The 16827-nt window shown below is 48.9% G+C and overlaps 1 protein-coding gene and 1 long non-coding RNA gene across 2 annotated transcripts in view; one reads left to right on the forward strand and one right to left on the reverse strand.

Annotated features, from left to right (window-relative positions):
• LOC128122679 (uncharacterized) overlaps nucleotides 1–4805 on the forward strand; it is a 13384-nt gene extending 8579 nt beyond the window's left edge. Inside the window, exon 2 of the long non-coding RNA XR_008222462.1 lies at nucleotides 4571–4805. This is a non-coding gene — a long non-coding RNA (uncharacterized LOC128122679). The remainder of the gene's footprint in view (nucleotides 1–4570) is intronic.
• A 6270-nt stretch (nucleotides 4806–11075) lies between these two features.
• LOC128121624 (tubulin gamma-1 chain) lies at nucleotides 11076–16801 on the reverse strand. The gene is made up of 11 exons (XM_052756430.1): nucleotides 16667–16801; nucleotides 16259–16371; nucleotides 15895–16062; nucleotides 14538–14606; nucleotides 13680–13759; nucleotides 13157–13283; nucleotides 12895–12981; nucleotides 12643–12792; nucleotides 12076–12228; nucleotides 11837–11998; nucleotides 11076–11473 (listed from the first exon to the last, which is right to left on the reverse strand). The coding sequence occupies exons 1-11, from the start codon at nucleotides 16713–16715 to the stop codon at nucleotides 11276–11278; spliced, it is 1356 nt and encodes a 451-aa protein (XP_052612390.1). The 5' UTR covers nucleotides 16716–16801; the 3' UTR covers nucleotides 11076–11275.
• Between the last annotated feature and the right edge of the window lie 26 nt (nucleotides 16802–16827).

Here is a 16827-nt window from a genome sequence, read left to right on the forward strand (position 1 = left end):
TTGGTTTTTTTTGAGACAGGGTTTCTCTATGTAGTTTTGGTGCCTGTCCTGGATCTTGCGCTGTAGACCAGGCTGGCCTCAAACTTATATTTTACTTTTTTAAAGGAAGAAATGAAGCCTTTTGTTTATAGACAACATGACTAGGGAGGGTTTGGAGAGATGGCTCACCAATTGAGAGCACTGGCTTGCAGGACCTGGGTTGGATTCCCAGCATCCACACCACAGCTCACAACTACTTGTAACTACAGTTGCAGAGGACCCGATGTTGTCTTCCGGCCTCTGAGGACACCAGGCAAACATATGGTACACTTACATGCATGCAGGCAAACACTCGTGCATAAAACATAAATCTTGAGGGGAAAAAAAAAGGACATGGTCGTAAATAGAGAATCCTGAAGCACACTTTATTCTGTATAAAATAACTTTTCTTAGCCCTTATGTATTACAACCAGGTTAGGAATGTAGCTCAGTGGTTACAGCATTTGCCTGTATGTACAAGGCCCCGAGTTTAGTCTCTGCCACTACCAAAATTAATCCATAAATCAGTAATAAATAAGCATTATAAGGACAAAGAGTATTATTGAAGTATGTCTAGAAAATAGAGGAAGGCTGGAGAAGCCTTGGTGGTTAGGAGCACTGGCTGCTCTTCCAGAGGACCTGGGTTCTATTCCTAGCACCCATATGGCAGCTCACAACCATTTAACTCCAGTTCCAGGGCCTCCAAGGGCACCAGACATGCATGTGTTGCACCCACAAAACCACCCGTACATTAATAAAATAGTTCTTGAAAATGTAGAGAAAACATAGAAGAGCAAGGACAGAAAATGACAACCTGGAGGATTCGTGGTGGCTTCTGGGAGTGCGTAACTGTCCTCTTTAGTACTTAAGGACTCACACAGCCCGAGCTGGTGTTAGACTAACTGTAAATCACAGGTATCGATGCTTGTTCATCAGGACTCAGGGTGACCACTGAGTTGCTGGCAGGAAGACTTCCATTGTAGCTCTGTTTTAAAGACAGCTTTTGATTGTTGTTGTTATTTTTGTTTAGTTTTGTTGAAGCAAAGTCTCTTGTAGTTCAGTCTGGCCTTCAACTCTGCACATAACTGAGGCTTGCCTTGCACACGCCATCCTCCTGCCTCTACCTCTCAAGTGCTGGGATTCAAGGCATTTGCCACCATACTTGGCTTGTTTGAAAGAAGACATTATGATGGGTTCATTTTATGTATATCTAGATTTGGTTCCTCTAATGATGTCTTTGTTCCTTCAATTCTCTATAAATGCATGTATAGCTCAAATGTATAACTGTGCATGTATAGCTCTGCTTGTATAGTTTAGATGTATAACTGTGCTTCTGACATTGAATTGGGTTGGAAGGTCTTAGGCCATAAGGAATTTGCAAACTCCTGATGTGCACTAAGTAGCGCAGGGCCAGCATTGCACAAGGTAGGTCCCCTGAAGCAGAACATCCCGAGGGCCTCTGTGCTCTTCTGGGATGCATCTCAATCTTACAATAACAGACTCTTCTAGAGACACAACCCCTTATTTTGCAGACCCCTGCACCCCTAATCAGTCTTAAGTGTTCCCCTCCTGGTTCCTCTGGTATCTTGTCCACGGTATCTTGTCCAACCGCCTCGTGAGAGCCTTAATCACACAGTAACAGGATGAGTTATTTACAGTCAGGAGAACAATGGGCAGAGGAATTCTCTGGCTGGGATATCTTGCCCATCTTTGCTGTCTTCAGCACTTAACAGGTGTCTACAAATTAGCAGCCTCTCAATAAATATTTGTTGGAATGAATGAATGATGAAACTTGAGTCAGGGACAGGAAATGACCTACCCAAGATCACAAATCTAGTTAGTAACAGCTTTCTGAGAGCAAGATTACCAAGACAAGTTATTTATTTATTGGTTTTTAGAGACAGGGTTTCTCTGTGTAGTCCTGGCTGTCCTGGAACTCGCTTTGTAGACCAAGCTGGCCTCGAACTCACAGAGATCCGCCTGCATCTGCCTTCCAAGTGCTGGGATCAAAGGCATGTGCCACCACTGCCTGGCACCAAGACACTTTAATTGAACTCTACTATTTGAAACTGAGTTGTAAGGCTGGATATGGTGGTATTCACCTGCAATCCAGCACTTGAGGGGCTGAAGAGAAGAATCTAAATGTCAGGTCAGCCTGGGGTACACACATAGGGACCCTGTTTCAAGGAAGGAAGGAGGATAGGGAGGAGGAGAGCAAAAAATGTCATAGTAAGAGGCTAGAATTGGACCATGTCTTGGATATTCATTTGTTTATTTTGGTACAGGGTCTACTATGTAACCCCAGCTGGCCAAATGTACACCAGGCTGACCTCAAACTCACAGAGATCCACCTGCCCCTGCCTCCTGAGTGCTGGGATTAAAGGTGTGGCCATCATGACTAGTTCGACTCTATCTTGAAATACAATTTTGGTGGCAGGATTTTTCACAGAATTAGAACTTTGTGAGATGGGTGTAGTGGCTCATACCTGTAATCCCAGCATTTGAGAAGGCAGGAGGAGTACAGTGAGTTAGAGGCCAGCCTGGGTTACATCGTGACTTCCAGGGCAGCCTAGACTGTAGAATGAGATCCTGTATCAAACAAATAAAAATGAAGAACTGGGTTGGCACTGGAGAGATGGCTCAGTGGTTAAGAGCACTTGTTCTTGCAGAGGGCGGGGTTCAAGTCTCAGCACCCACACTGCAGGTCACAACTGTCGTGAACTCCAGTTCTAAGAATTTTAAAGTGCCCTCTTCTGACCTCTGAGGTCATCAGGAATGTGATGCACAGACATACATGCAGGCAAAATGCTCATAAAATAAAACATTTCTAAAAACCGTGTTGTTAGCAGGGGTGGGGGGTTGGGGGGTTGGGGGGGTGAGGGGGTTGCCCGCCTTGTCATTCTAGTAACTCTGAAGGAGGAGGCAAGAGAATCAAGCATTCAAGGCTGTAGTTCTAGAAGGAGTTTGAGGCCAGGCTGTGTGGGCAGCATGTGACTCCCCCCTCCAAAATAAAAGTTACCGGGTGGTGGTGGCACATGCCTTTAATTCCAGCACTCAGGAGGCAGAGGCAGGTGGATCTCCGTGAGTTAAAGATCAGCCTGGTCTACAGAGCTGGACAGAAAGAGAGAGCTACACAGAGAAACCCTGTCTCGAAAAACAAAACGAAACAAAAAACCAAAAACAAACAAACAAAAAACAAAAAAAAACACATTAAAAATAAAAAATAAAACATGACCTCTTGGACCGGTCTCTACCTGTAGGAATAGAATAGGTCCATATTTGTGGAAGGAGCTACTGGGCTCCTCACAAGTGGGAAAGTTCCCCAGAGGGGTGTAGTTCAGTAGAGTGAATGAATTGTTCTTTCTGGTTTGTTTTGTTTTGTCAAGGGGTCTCATGGAGCCCATGTTGGTCTTGAACTGCTGTCCCTCCTGCTGCCGCCTCCTGAGTTCTAGAATTATAGGTCCCCATCACCACCAAGCTTAGCTTAGAGGCTAGCTGAATTAGAAGGCTGCCAAACCTTGGATAAAGGGGGCACTGCCACCGTCCTTGAGGGCATCGGTTGGAGACGGCTGGACTAAGCCTCTCTGTCTGGTGAGCACCCTGGCTGGTGCCAGAAGCTCCTTTGGTTTTGCTGAGGCGCACAGAGTTGGAGTAGGATGTCAGCGTGGGAGAATCCTGGTAGCTGTGGCCTTTGACGAGGTCAGAGTGACCCAGAAAATGTAATCTGGCCAGTGGCCAGGTGGTAGACCTCACTGAGCTCAGCAGAGACTTCCCAGAATACAGATTCCAGAAAATTTGCTCCAAGAATGTGCAGGTGCCCATGCTTGCTGGTTCTTTTCCAGTGGGAGGGCATGAGAGACTGAGGCAGAGGAGACAGCACGCAGAGCAGTGTGCTGGCTGGCTGGAAGTCCTCGTCACCCACCTTCAAAGTCCTCTTTACCACCAGCAGACTATTTGGGGTGGCCTGAGTGGCCTGTTTTGCTAGAGGGGAACGTGCGTAAGGTCTGGGCTGGACCCATAGGTGGGAGTGTACTGGTGAGGGCCCGTGTCAGTCTCAGAGAACAGATGTGGCTTCATTTGGTCACAGTGTATGTGCGGGTGACATGACCTCAGTGGAGAGGGGACAAAGAGCAGCCACCTCATGGATTTCATCACAAACTCTTTCCTAAAATGAGGTTCTGATATGTGGCCCAGGTTGGCTTTAAACTCACTATGTGGCCTTGGATAACCATGAACTTTGGATCTTCCCAGTGAGTGTTAGGATTGCAGGCAAGCAATCCTGCCCCGTTTTATGCGCTCCAGGGGATTGAACCCAGAGCTCTGCGCATACCAGGCAAACATGTTGTCAACTGAGCTTCATTCCTAGCCAACATACAGAGACAGAGAGAGAGAGAGAGACAGAGACAGAGACACAGAGAGAGAGAGAGAGAGACAGAGAGAGAACCCTGGACTTAAGTGATGCTTTTGTCTCAGCCTCCCTATAGCTACGACTGTAAGCATATGCCACAACACATGAATTGATTGTTAACTTTTGTTCTCAAATCTTCTGCAGGGTTTTATGTCTATGGGGAACAATTCGAGAAAAAAATGAAGTCAAGCTTTTGGCCCAGGGAGATGGCTCAGAAGGTACTTGTTCTCTGACAACCTAAATTCAATCCCTGGGACCTACATGGTGGAAGAAGAAAAGAATGACCCCTCAGGGTTCTCCTCTGACCTTTCATAAGGTACCCACATGCTTACACACAATAAATAAATGGAATACAACATTTAATAAAATTTAAAAACTAGGCTTTCATTCTTCTGCTTCCTTGTCTGTTAAGAGGTATCCTTAATTTTTTACCACCAGGACTGATTTGAGATCCCAAGAAGATGAGTCTTTTTATTTATTTATTTATTTATTTATTTATTTATTTATTTATTTATTTTGGTTTTTCGAGACAGGGTTTCTCCATGTAGTTTTGGTGCCTGTCCTGGATCTCGCTCTGTAGACCAGGCTGGCTTTGAACTCACAGAGATCCACCTGGCTCTGCCTCCCGAGTGCTGGGATTAAAGGCATGCGCCACCACCGCCAAGCGAGGATGAGTCTTTTAAAAATGTTTTTATTTGTGTGTCTTGCCTCCATGGGTACCAGGCACACATGTGGTGCACAGCCATTCAGGCACGCACACACACACACACACACACACACACACACACACACACACACACACATACACACACACAGTCACAAGTGTGGACCATGTGTCTAAAACATGAGTCTAAGGAACATCCCAGATTCAAATCACAACATTCTCCGAGGCAGTTCCAGATGAACTGAACTCTTGTGAAGCTCAGGACTCCCTGATCCAACTTCAATGCTGACCCAATGCTCCAAGTGCTTCCTAGACACAGGCTCCGACGGGTGTCCTGATTTAGAGCCAGAGGTCCTGAGATCCAGAGCGGTTCACTTACCAGTGTATGAAATCAAGGAAGTTCCTTATCTTCCTGTGCCCATTTCCTTCTGATGATAAATGACAGACACCCTTCCTCAAAGGACCATCCGGGTAATTAGTACATGTGCAAGTGCACTGTGCAGGGTAAAGGGCTCCCATACAAATGGTAGCGGCCCTATGCTCCCTCTCGCGGTAAAACTGGAACCCCTTAGGTGGGGCCCCTTATGAAGCTTAACCCTGCAAGTTTCACTTTTTATTACCTTTTAAATCACATTTAAGGATGTGAGAGATGGCTCAGCAGCTGGGAGCATTGTTGCTCTTACAGAGGACTGAGGTTTGGTTTTCAGCACTGATATGACAGCTCATAACCACCTATAACTCCAGTTCCAGGGGAGCCAATGCCATCTGACCTCATGGATGTGTGTGCAGGCAAAACACTCATACACAGAAAATAGACCTTAAATACGTTTTTAATTCTTACTTTTATGACTTATTATTAGTATGTGTGCGTGTGCGTGTATGTGTGTGTGTGTGAGAGAGAGAGAGAAAGAGAGAGAGAGACAGACAGACAGACAGAGGGAAAAGGAGAGAACACATGTCATGGTACTTGTGTGGAAGTCAGAGGACGACAACTTTTGGGAGTTGATTTTCTCTTTCCACTGTGGGTTACAGGGATTTAATTTAGGTTATCAGGCTTCCACAACCTTTTCAAATTAGGATGTTTTGAAAAAGAAAAGAGCCGGGCGGTGGTGGCGCACACCTTTAATCCCAGCACTCGGGAGGCAGAGCCAGGCAGATCTCTGTGAGTTCGAGGCCAGCCTGGGCTACCAAGTGAGTCCCAGGAAAGGCGCAAAGCTACACAGAGAAACCCTGTCTCGAAAAACCAAAAAAAAAAAAAAAAAGAAAAGAAAAGAAAAAAAAAGTGTTAGTTGCACACCATGCTGGTACGCTGTGGACCTCCAGAAGTTTCTACAGAATTTTATAATGTCTCCCTCCTCCACCATCTCTCTCTCTTTCTCTGTCTCTCTCTGTCTCTGTCTGTCTGTCTGTCTGTCTGTCTCTCTCTCTCTCTCTTTCCACAGAGAGATCCTTTAAGTAGGGAAGAAAAGTTAAAGTGGCTGCTTTCTGACTCAGGCAGGACAGCCCTCCCCCTCTTTTCAGAAGTCATTGCCGAAGGAGGACACCGAGGCACAGAGGTAAAGGGACTGCCATGAGGAAAGATTGCTGGGAGACACACAGGAAGGGCCCAGAAAGCCACCCTGCTCAGAAAAGCGGTCATCTACTAAGCTCTTTGGCCAGCCCTTCAGTTTCTTTTTATTGTTGATGTTTGTTTGTTTGTTTGGGTTTTGGAGACAGGGTTTCTCTGTGTAGCCCTGCCCATCCTGGAACTCTCTGTAGACCAGGCTGATCTCAAACTCACAGAGATCTGCCTGCCTCTGCCTCCGGAGCGCTGGGATTAAAGTGGTGCAACCACCACTGCCCAGCTCTTTCTTTTTTAAAGAGTTATTTTATGTGTACGAATGTTTTGTCTGAATATATATGTGCACCATGTGCATTCCTGGTTCATTAGGAGGTCAGAAGAAGTCGGAGAAGGCATCAGATCCTCTGGAATTGGAGTTACAGTTGGTTGTGAACTGCCATGTGGGTGCTGGGAACCAAACCCAGGTTATTTGTAAGAACAAATGTTCTTAGCTACTGAGCCATCTCTCCAGCTCTGGAACCCCAATCTTAAATGTTTTTGTTACTTTTTCGGAATACTCCCTTGTTTAACATACTGCAGAGGGAATATGAAGGGGAGGACTGGAGGGGGGTGCGTTGTCTTTTGGGTTTTAACTGTCCTTCCGTGCGGAATGCCACTTTCTAGGGAGATCTAGAATGTTTATGGCTGGTGGAGACCCCGGATGAAACGCAGTGGCCTAAGTAACCCACCAGCTCCTCGTCTAGTGGCTGTGCTCACCTCTTGACCTAACCTCAACACGTTCTCCAGAGTTACTGTCCCTGTGTGTCAGATTCATTTACACAAGTCTATTTTTGGATATGCGCTTCCTGCACCAGCGCTCTGTCTCACCCACGTCCCAGAGCCCCTGGAGAATCACCTCACGCGGAGCATTCTGAGAACATCACCTTTGAATGGCTGGCTTTCTCTTGTCGTTTGGTTAAAGACATCCCTGTTCTAAGCTTGGGCATTCTGCTCTCTCTCTCTCCGGCTTTTTCCACAGCGACCCTTGTCGGTCAGCCAGGACACTTATGTCCGTGCCTTGCAATATCTCTGACCACAAGGGCTTTTCACTACCAGTACCACCTGCTGCCCCGATTCCCAGAGGCCTCTCTCTTTCCACCTGGCCTCTTCACTGCCCTCTGATTGACACAGTTTGGGGTTTGCTAGGGCCAAGAACTGGGAGGGGCTGCCCTGTCTGGGGTGTTGGGTGATCTGGAAATAGCCTTGGGGGAGGGGCCTGGCTGAGGCTGGTATTAAAAGTGTCGGTCCCTGCTCCTAACACCTGGTACTCACCAGTCAGAGAAAGGAGGCATCGTGGCAGAAGTCACTCCTCCCTGCTAGGGAATATATTCCACTCTTTGGGCTGATGGACGTACTGCTATGCAAAGCTAACTTTCTTGTTTTCTTTGTTTTTTGAGACAGTTTCTCTATGTAGCCCTGGCGGTCCTGAAACTCGCTCTGTAGACCAGGCTGACCTCAAACTCAGAGATCTGCCTGCTTTTGCCTCCTGATTGCTGGGATTAAAGGCATGTGTCACCCCACCTATCACAAGCCTGGGAGTCTATACTTAAACTGGATCCTGCAAAGGAGGGCTTAGGGATTGTTTTTGGCCTGGGTGGCTCACCGTCTCCCACTCGGCACCACATATACAGAGAGGCCAAAGGATAAGAGTTTGGTCATCGGGATTAAGGTCAGCAAATGGAAAGAGCTGATGCAGAGCACCAAGGGGTGCAGAAGTAGGAGGTGGAGCGGAGCAGAGACCAGGTGCACACTGGCTTTCACCCAAGTCACCTTCCTCCCCGAGAGGCCACAGGCATCTGGTTAACGATGACCATGCTCTCTGACACAGTCACTCCCTGCAACAGGCTGGCTGTTTTGACTGTGGTGGGAAAAGCTGGCAGACTTCTCATGCCTACGACAGTCTGAAACTTGGCTCTGACTGCCTGTTTCCTGCCCATTAGCTCTGCAAGCGTTTCTTTTCATCACAGGTGGCTGACTTGTATACTGCTCCTCTGTTGACTATCCGACTAGGCAAGGGCTCTTCCATGGAATCAGCCTCCCAGCCCAGTGAGAAGTGAAGTGTTGGCTAAAACATCCCGAGGGCAGGCACATGACCTGCTACCTTGCACTCAGTGATGGGTTCTTGGCAGTTGAACCTGAAGCCCGTTAAAGCTGATGTTCCCAAGACAAGGATTAAACATGCTTTCTTTGCCTAAGTATTCAAGGACCCCACATCCTTGTAAACCGTGGGCTCATCTCTTGGCTCCAAAAGCCCCCAGAAATGAGCAGGTTCCAGACTAGCCTGGAAGATACAAAAGGAAGCTCAGTGCTAATGGTAGAGATGGACATCAGTGCTAGGAGAGAAGCTCAGTGCAGTGCTGCTTAGCTCACGCGCCCCACCCCCACCCCACACAAATGCCAGGTGTGTGTGTGTGTGTGTGTGTGTGTGCACACACACGCACCAGCAATGGTGGCACATATCATAATCCCAGCACCACAGAGGCAGAGGCAGGGGGAGCAAGAGTCTGAGGTCAGCCTGGGTTAGTGTAACAATTTCAAAAAAGAGGGGCTGGTGGCTAAAAATACTTGTTGCTCTTGCGGAGGACCCGGGTTTAGTTCCCAGCACCCACATAGTGGCACGTAGCCATATGGAACTCAATTCCACAGGACCTAATGCCTTCTTCTTTTGATCTCTGTGGGCAACCAGGCATACACATAGCACACACATACACACGCAGAAATATAATAAATACATCTTAAAAAATGGTGTGCTCGCCTGTCTTAGTGTTCTATTGCTGTGAAGAGACACCACAACCACGGCAACTCTTAAAGGAAAACATTTCACTGGAGTTGGCTTACAGTCCAGAGGTTTAGTCCGTTATCATTATGGAGAGAAGCATGGCGGCACACAGGCAGATATGGTGCTGGAGAGGTAGCTGGGACTTCTACATCTGGATCAGCAGTCAGCAGGAAGAGGCAATGAGCCATGTGACCTGGCTTGAACTTCTGAAATCTCAAAGCCCACCCCCCTGTGACACTTCCTCCAAGGCTCCACCTCAAACAATGCCCCTCCCTCTGAGTCTATGGGGGGCATTTTTGTTCAAACCACCACATCTCCTATTATTTAAAAAAATACAAACACAGGTCAGTCACAGCAGGGCCTGTTTCAACTCTGCCACTTATGGGCACTTAGCTGGGTGATGCGGCGATCTACTTTCCTGTCTCGTCATTTATAAAATGACATTGGTAATGAGATTCACCACTTCGTAGGTCTGTAATGAGGATTAAGACAGCAATGTACTCGATTTTGCACCATGTTCATGGTCATTGCAGTTCTTACCTGTGGGGTGTGTAAGAGCTTAGCGGGGCCCTTGGCAGTCCCCCACAATCCAGAGACACCACTTTGCCCTTTGGGTCCCAAGGATTCAAGAGCCATAAATTCACTATCTGTCTGTGATCTTCCCCCACTGGCCTTTTAAACACACTGGGCACCCTTCTAGAGGACTCGGGTTCAATTCCCAGCACTAACACAACCCATGGCCGTCTGTAACTCTAGTTCCAGAGGACCTGACACCCTCTTCTGGCACTATAGGCATGTGGTGCACACGCATACATGCCGGTAAAATACCCTTACATCTAAAATAAAAATAAATACATTTAAAAAACAGTGGGATGCTGAGATAGCTTGGCAAAGTTGTTTGCCCCCGAGCCTGATGGCCTGAGTTCTATTTCCTGGGACCCACATGGTAGGAGAGAATCGATTCTCCCAAGTTGTTGTCTGACTTCTACACTTATCCCGAGGCTCACACATACCCATAATCACATACAAAAGGATTAAAATGTAACAAAAACTTTACATAAATGAAGACCGGTTGAGAAGAGAACCATGGATCCGGGCTACGGAGCACTTTCAGCTCTGCTTAGTCCAGGCCTTGGCCATGGTCTCCTGATGTTCCCCAGGCTCTAGTCCAGGCTTCTCTGGGACTGGCTCTCCAGCACTACCCTGCTGGCCAGAAGGTGAAAGGCACTCAGGCGGGCTTGCCTGGTTAGGGCCTGGAGGCGGGAGGTGTGGTGGCCCCCGGGCTGTTGCAACCACCAGGACACTCCAGTGTGGAAATGTGGAAGTGCTGGAATGTTCACCCGCCAGTGAGGGCGAACTGGGACCAGAGGTCGCACAGAGGAAAAGATTCTATCGGTGGTTCCTTTTATTCCAGAAAGGAATTCAAGCAGGGTCAGGAGCCACCAGTGTCCTCCACAATCAGGCTAAAGGCAAAGCTAGAGGCAGCTTTCTGCCCAGAGTTGAAGATGTCGGACGTGTGGAGGAAACGTCAGCGATGAAAAAAAAAAAAAAAAAACAGGCACCTCTGTCCCCAGCTCCGAAGCCTGAATTCAAAGAGACCAGTGACTTCATTTACATCCAGTGCTTTATTAAAGATAAATACTCTCAGAGAAGAAGTAAACCCATCCCCAAGCCAACAGACAGTGCATGTGTGTGTGTGTTTTTGAGTGATTTGTGAGGTCCCTGATCTGTGCTCTGAGGGGGCAGTCAGCTAGGCAGGGCCTGAGCCAACCAGTAAGGCAGATGAGGGTCCCTGTCCTGGGAGACTCATTGCTCCTGGGTGCCCCAGGAGATGTAGTCTGGCCGTGTGGCCGCATGGTACTCATCAATCAACTGCTGCACGATCTCCCTAGATGTGTCCATCTCATCAAAGTTGTCCTTGAAGATGTCCTCCTTACGGAACTGCTCCATGAAAGCCTCCCTTTTCCGAAGCTTGTCAAACTGGCGACAGGTCCGTTCAAAGAGCTTAGGGCATGAGGACAGCAAGGGTCACAAAGAAATCAAGGGACAGTATAGCCCAGAGAGCCAGGGAACCAAGGCTGGGTTATTCCCACAGCCAGATGCCAGGAGCAGGGATGCAGGAGCAGGGGTGGAGAAACACAAACAGGCAAAGCACAGGCAGCTTATATAGCCGGAGAGGAGCGCTTCAGAATGGCATCCAGTGCAGGACACGGTACCAGGGACAGACTGGGAAAGCTGATGACGGTAGACAGTGGAACAGAGTGGCCAGGAGCGAGGGGTGTGGCTCAGAGGCGGCAGTATCGCCTACCATTCCTGAAGCCCTGGATTTGATTCTCGGTAACACAGACAACAGGAGACTGCACTCACCGAGGAGATACTGGTGTGGTTGGCCATCATGAGCCCGCTGACCCGGTGGGCTGAGGGAAGGTAGGGAGACTTCCTTGACAGGGCCACCTGGATGCTGGCTGGACCCCAGGGGATGAAGTTGGCCAACTTCCTTTCCCGGATCCTCTGCAGGCTCTTGTGGACCTAGGGTGGACAGAGAGGTGGTGGCTGCTCCTCCTCCACCCTGGGGGCCAGAGGGTAGGGTGATGGGCCTCCCTTACCTGGGTGGGGTCCACCTCTCCCTGGATGATGTTGAGGATGGCGATGTAGCAGTGGTTGGTCTGACGATCCCGGCCTGTGGACACCATCACGTTCTTGGGCTGTAGCAGTCGCCTCATGACATCCAGGACTGTTGTCTTCCTCACACTGGCCACCTGAGGGAAGGGGGGTTCACAGGGACTATGTTAGCAGTCGGGGAGCAACCCAGAGATTTGTGGACGGACACAGGAGAGGAGTCAACTGTGTCCCCGTCAGCTTGGAGGTGGCGTGGTCTCTGGAAATGTCTTTGGATCAGGTCTGTGCTGAGTCTCTGCCATGGGTTAGGATCTAGGCTCTCAGCTCAGCAAACCCATGCCCTTGTGCGTGAGCAGCAGCAGATCCAATGAGCACTGCTTGCAGGAGCCAGAGGCGGTGGGCAGTGGAGACAGGGCAGCAAGCAAGGGTCACAGTGTCAGTCCCTGAGACCAGAACCCGGGGAGGTGGGGTGGAGAAGAACTGCAAAGGGAAGCTCATGGTAGAGCAGGGAGAAAAGAAAGGCCATGGTCCTGGGACACTGCCGGAGCTCTTACTGACTGGTCCGTGGTGAGAGGTGTATAGCCAGTCATGAGGAAGTGGAGCCTGGGGGTGGGAATGAGGGAGGCGATGAGGCCGATGAGGTCATTGTTCATGTAGCCAGGGTAGCGCAGGGTGGTGGTGCTGGCTGACATGATGGTGGACACCTGGGAACAGGAGATACTGTGTTATGGGATTTGATGGAGGTGGACCATCTCTCCTCTGACGACCCTCTAGTAGAGGGCTTCCATCCCAGGAGTGGGACCCACCAGCTGGTTGATCTGGGAGAAGGAAGGGTTCTGGATGTGCAGGCGGTCTGTGGCGATCAGGTTCAGGGCTGTGTTGTCCAGCACCACCTGGGAGGGACAGCAGAGGGTTGGAGACAAGATCATCAGGGGCTCGGCCTAGAGTCTAGACTTGAGCCTAATGGCCACAAACACTCATTTAAAAGGGACTCTCTCAAGCTTAGGGTACAAGAGGGCTCAAAGGGAAATAAACAGACGGGGATGGGAGTAGGAACCCAGAACTCACCACACAGTCTGCATTCTGGGTCAACCTCTTTAGCGTGAGGAGGGAGTTGTAGGGCTGGACTACCACGTCACTCATCTCGTCTTGGTTGGGAAACACGGAGTAGGTCTGCACTAGTTTCTTGGGGTACCTGGAGGGGTTGGGAGAAGATTGGATTTGGTGAGTGTCAATCATCTCAACATGTCCAGCAGCATTTGTCTCTGATAGATAGGGAAATCAGATGGGGCCACAAACCATAGAAAAGCTTGGTTTAATAATACCTCAAACGGGCAAGGGAAGAGACACTTTAAAATCATTGGTTCCAAACCTGGACACACTCCTTGAATATTCAAATAGGCCTCTTTTATTCCAGGCTCTGAGTATTACTGGGTTTCTCCATGGTACCTCCACTTTCCTCACAGAAGGAGGGATGGGAGGGTTCTTTACTGCTCCAGCAAACGGGAGGTATGTCTGCTGGGCCCCAAGCGCCTCAGGAAACAAAGATAAAGGACCTGTCTTCAAGTGGTTCCTCCAAGCACAGGCTTACCTGTCGTTCAGACGTTCCAAGAGGTAGGAGCCCAAGCCAGAGCCTGTCCCCCCAGCAATGGAATGGCACAGCACGAAGCCCTGTACAGGAAAGAGGCTGTAGTTGTCCAGGTGTTTAGTCATAGAATTTAACTTTAATTCAAAAAATTTCAACTTATGTAATGTGCTTGCCTGCATGTATGTACATACAAACATGCATATGCTCATACATGTGAGTCTGGTGCCTGGAGAAGTTAGAAGAGGGCATCAGATCTCCTGGGACTGGAATTATAGATGATTGTGAGCCACCATGTGGGTGCTAGGAACCAAACCCAGGTCCTCTACAAGAGCAACAAGTGCTCTTAACCACTGAGCCATCTCGCTAGCCCCTTGTGGCAAGATTTCAAACTAGACACATCCCACCATGTCTTAGGTTCTTGTCTTCCCAAGTCCCCTCACTGCCTAGGTGACTCTGCCCTGTCTTCAACAAGGTCCAGTGACTTCTGTCCAATGCAAAGGTCTGTACCTAACAGGCAGCTTTTAAAAAAATTATTATAGGGTTGGGGATTAAGCTCAGTGGTAGAGCGCTTGCCTAGCAAGCACAAGGTCCTGGGTTCAGTCCTAAGCTCTGGAAAAAAAAAAATTATTGTAATTACTGTGTATGAGGGTGCCACTGTAAACATGTAGAGATCAGAAGACAACTTTTTAGAGTCAGTGCTCTCCTTCTAGCATGGGTTTTAGGGATCAGAGTCAGGCTGTCAAGCTTGAACATAGGCATCGCTACCTGCTCAGCCATCTTGATGGCCCCAACAGGTGATTTCTAAATGGTGTTGCCAAGCCTCCACTTGTCCAGCTCCACTGACAGGCCTGGGATACTCACCTCTAGACTGTCACTGCCATCTGCCTCCCGATCTATGATGTCGAAAATGTCCTCGTGGATTTTTTCTCCCTGGACAGACATGGAGAAGGGTGAGACAGAGCATGGGACAAGAACTGACCTCAGAATAGCCACTGTTGATTCTTATATGGATCTTAACTACCTTGCCGTGCACTGAGAGGTACCACAGCAGTGGTTAAAACAGGTACTTTACATCCCAGTCCAGATGATCCGTTCACATACAGCTTTTCATCACTGGAGAGTGAGCCCAGGACCTTGCTTGTGCTAGGAAGGGCTCTACAATAAGCCAGGGTTTCATGCAGCCCAGGCTGGCATCAAATTCTCTATTTAGCTGAGGATGACCTTGACGTCCTGATCCCCCTGCCTCCACCTCTAGGACGCACCCTGTGCCCAGTTTTATGTAGTTACTGAGGACTGAAGCCCAGACTTCATACACATGCCCCGCCCATTTCTACTACAGTAGCTCATTTCTACCTAGTCACATGACTTTGGGAAGATTTATCTATCTCAGTTTCCTTATTTGTAGAATGAAGGGCCGGATATTTTTAGAAATCAAAATATTTCAGGCTTTTGAAAGATAGTTTTACGTATACATATATAAAATGCATATTAGCTAGGTGGTGGTGCACGCCTTTAATCCCATCACTTGGGAGGCAGAGACAGGCAGATCTCTGAGTTCAAGGATAGCCTGGTCTACAAAGAGAGTTCCAGGACAGACAGGGCTACACAGAGAAACCCTGCCTCAAAATAAGTAAACAAATAAATAAGTAAAATTAATATTAAACAGAAAGAGCATGTCAAGGCTGGAATGTATAGCTCAGTGGTATAATTAGTGACAGAATTTAATTTTAATTAAATTGTCTAGTATATGTAAGTAAGGCCCTGGGTTCTGACCTGGAACCACCAAAATAAACAATACAACCACGGAGGTCTGAGGCACATTATCAAACAGGCTAATGAAATATGCAGTGAAAGGACTGAGTAATGACAATAAGTTGAACAGAAACATCAACATAGCCTATCTCCTTTGAGCGTTGGTTTTGCTAAGCAAAGTTTCAGAGCTTTTTGAGTATGAAAAAGTAGCTAAGACAGTAGACCCTATGATAGTACTTACTTCTAGGGTTATTCAAAGGTTTATGGAGCTAAAATATAAAGCACTCAGAATGGCTTGCAACACAGCACTAGCTAGACTGGGTTCTTAGCAGTCCAGTTAGCTCCTGAAGCTATGTCTGTCTTGCTTGGGCACTCGTTCATCTCTGACCCAGTTTCATCTGTAGAAAATCACAGGGCCTGTGCCCACCCCATGAGTTGAGAGCCCTGCAGGGGAACAGCAAATGACCTGAGAGAATCCACTGGCCCAGTTGTTGCCTGCTCCTCCTCCATGCTCAGACAGGTAGATGTTCTCTGGGTTGTAGAGCTTGGCATAGGACGAGTTGAGGATGGAATGGATCACCCGGGGCTCCAGGTCCAGCAGCACAGCCCGGGGGATGTAATGCTCATCATCTGCCTGTCAAAGGGAAGCCAGGATGGGCCCAGTGAGCCTGGATGGGTCAAGTCCTGAATCCTCCCAACTCTGGCTCCTGCAGGCCCTCCCTCCTTAAGACAGCCACTGTGTTCCCATCTGCTCAGTGAGTTTCCCAGCACCAGGTCGCGCTGCCCGTCCCTTCAGGTCCTAGGGTCCTGATCAAGTCACTGGGGGGCACCTGGTAGAAAAAGACGTCCTTGCGGTCAGTGCCTTCAGTGGCGAACTCCTCTACGATGCCCTCGGGGCTGATGCCATGCTCAGCACACAGCTGTTTCCAGAACTCGAACCCAACTAAGAGAGAGAGGGAGGCGGACGGGGAAGAAAAGCGATACGTGGGTCTGGGTAGGTTCCAACTAACCTAAGTGAACGCATGGGACTAGGGATCAGAAATTTAGCCTTAGGATTCCCTAGTGTCTGGGCCAGGGACTGGACAGGGGAAGACCCTTTGGCTTTGGGCAGCTGGGCACAGGGTCGGGGATCGCCTTTCGGGGGGAGGGGGAGCATGAAGGACAGACGGAATCTAGGATCTCATTGCAAGGGCCCATGGGACCTAAGGAACCTGCGGAGGGTCTGGAGGTTCGCTCACTCTGATTGCCGCACTGGCCCAACTGTAGGGTGATGATTTCTCTCGGCATCGCTCCTCAGACATCGGCGTTTGCAGCCTCTCCCGCCAGCAACGCCGCCGACCGCTAGCGCGCTCGCCGCAGGACGCAGGCGCCAAACAACCCGCTCCACCCCTGAACTTCC

The sequence above is a fragment of the Peromyscus californicus genome, unplaced genomic scaffold (assembly GCF_007827085.1).
Source record: "Peromyscus californicus insignis strain IS unplaced genomic scaffold, ASM782708v3 Scaffold_3__1_contigs__length_106647218, whole genome shotgun sequence".
In the NCBI taxonomy this organism is placed as follows: domain Eukaryota; kingdom Metazoa; phylum Chordata; class Mammalia; order Rodentia; family Cricetidae; genus Peromyscus; species Peromyscus californicus.

What these genes read in the sequence shown, in the direction of transcription:
- LOC128121624 (XM_052756430.1), bottom strand. Translation starts at nt 16,715, where the DNA reads ATGCCGAGAGAAATCATCACCCTACAGTTGGGCCAGTGCGGCAATCAG. An exon ending in GGGCCAGTGCGGCAATCAGA is followed by an intron (nt 16,372 to 16,666) that starts GTGAGCGAACCT and finishes TCTCTCTCTTAG; the next exon opens with TTGGGTTCGAGTTCTGGAAA. An exon ending in CTCTCACCACGGACCAGTCA is followed by an intron (nt 12,229 to 12,642) that starts GTAAGAGCTCCG and finishes CCCTTCCCTCAG; the next exon opens with GTGGCCAGTGTGAGGAAGAC.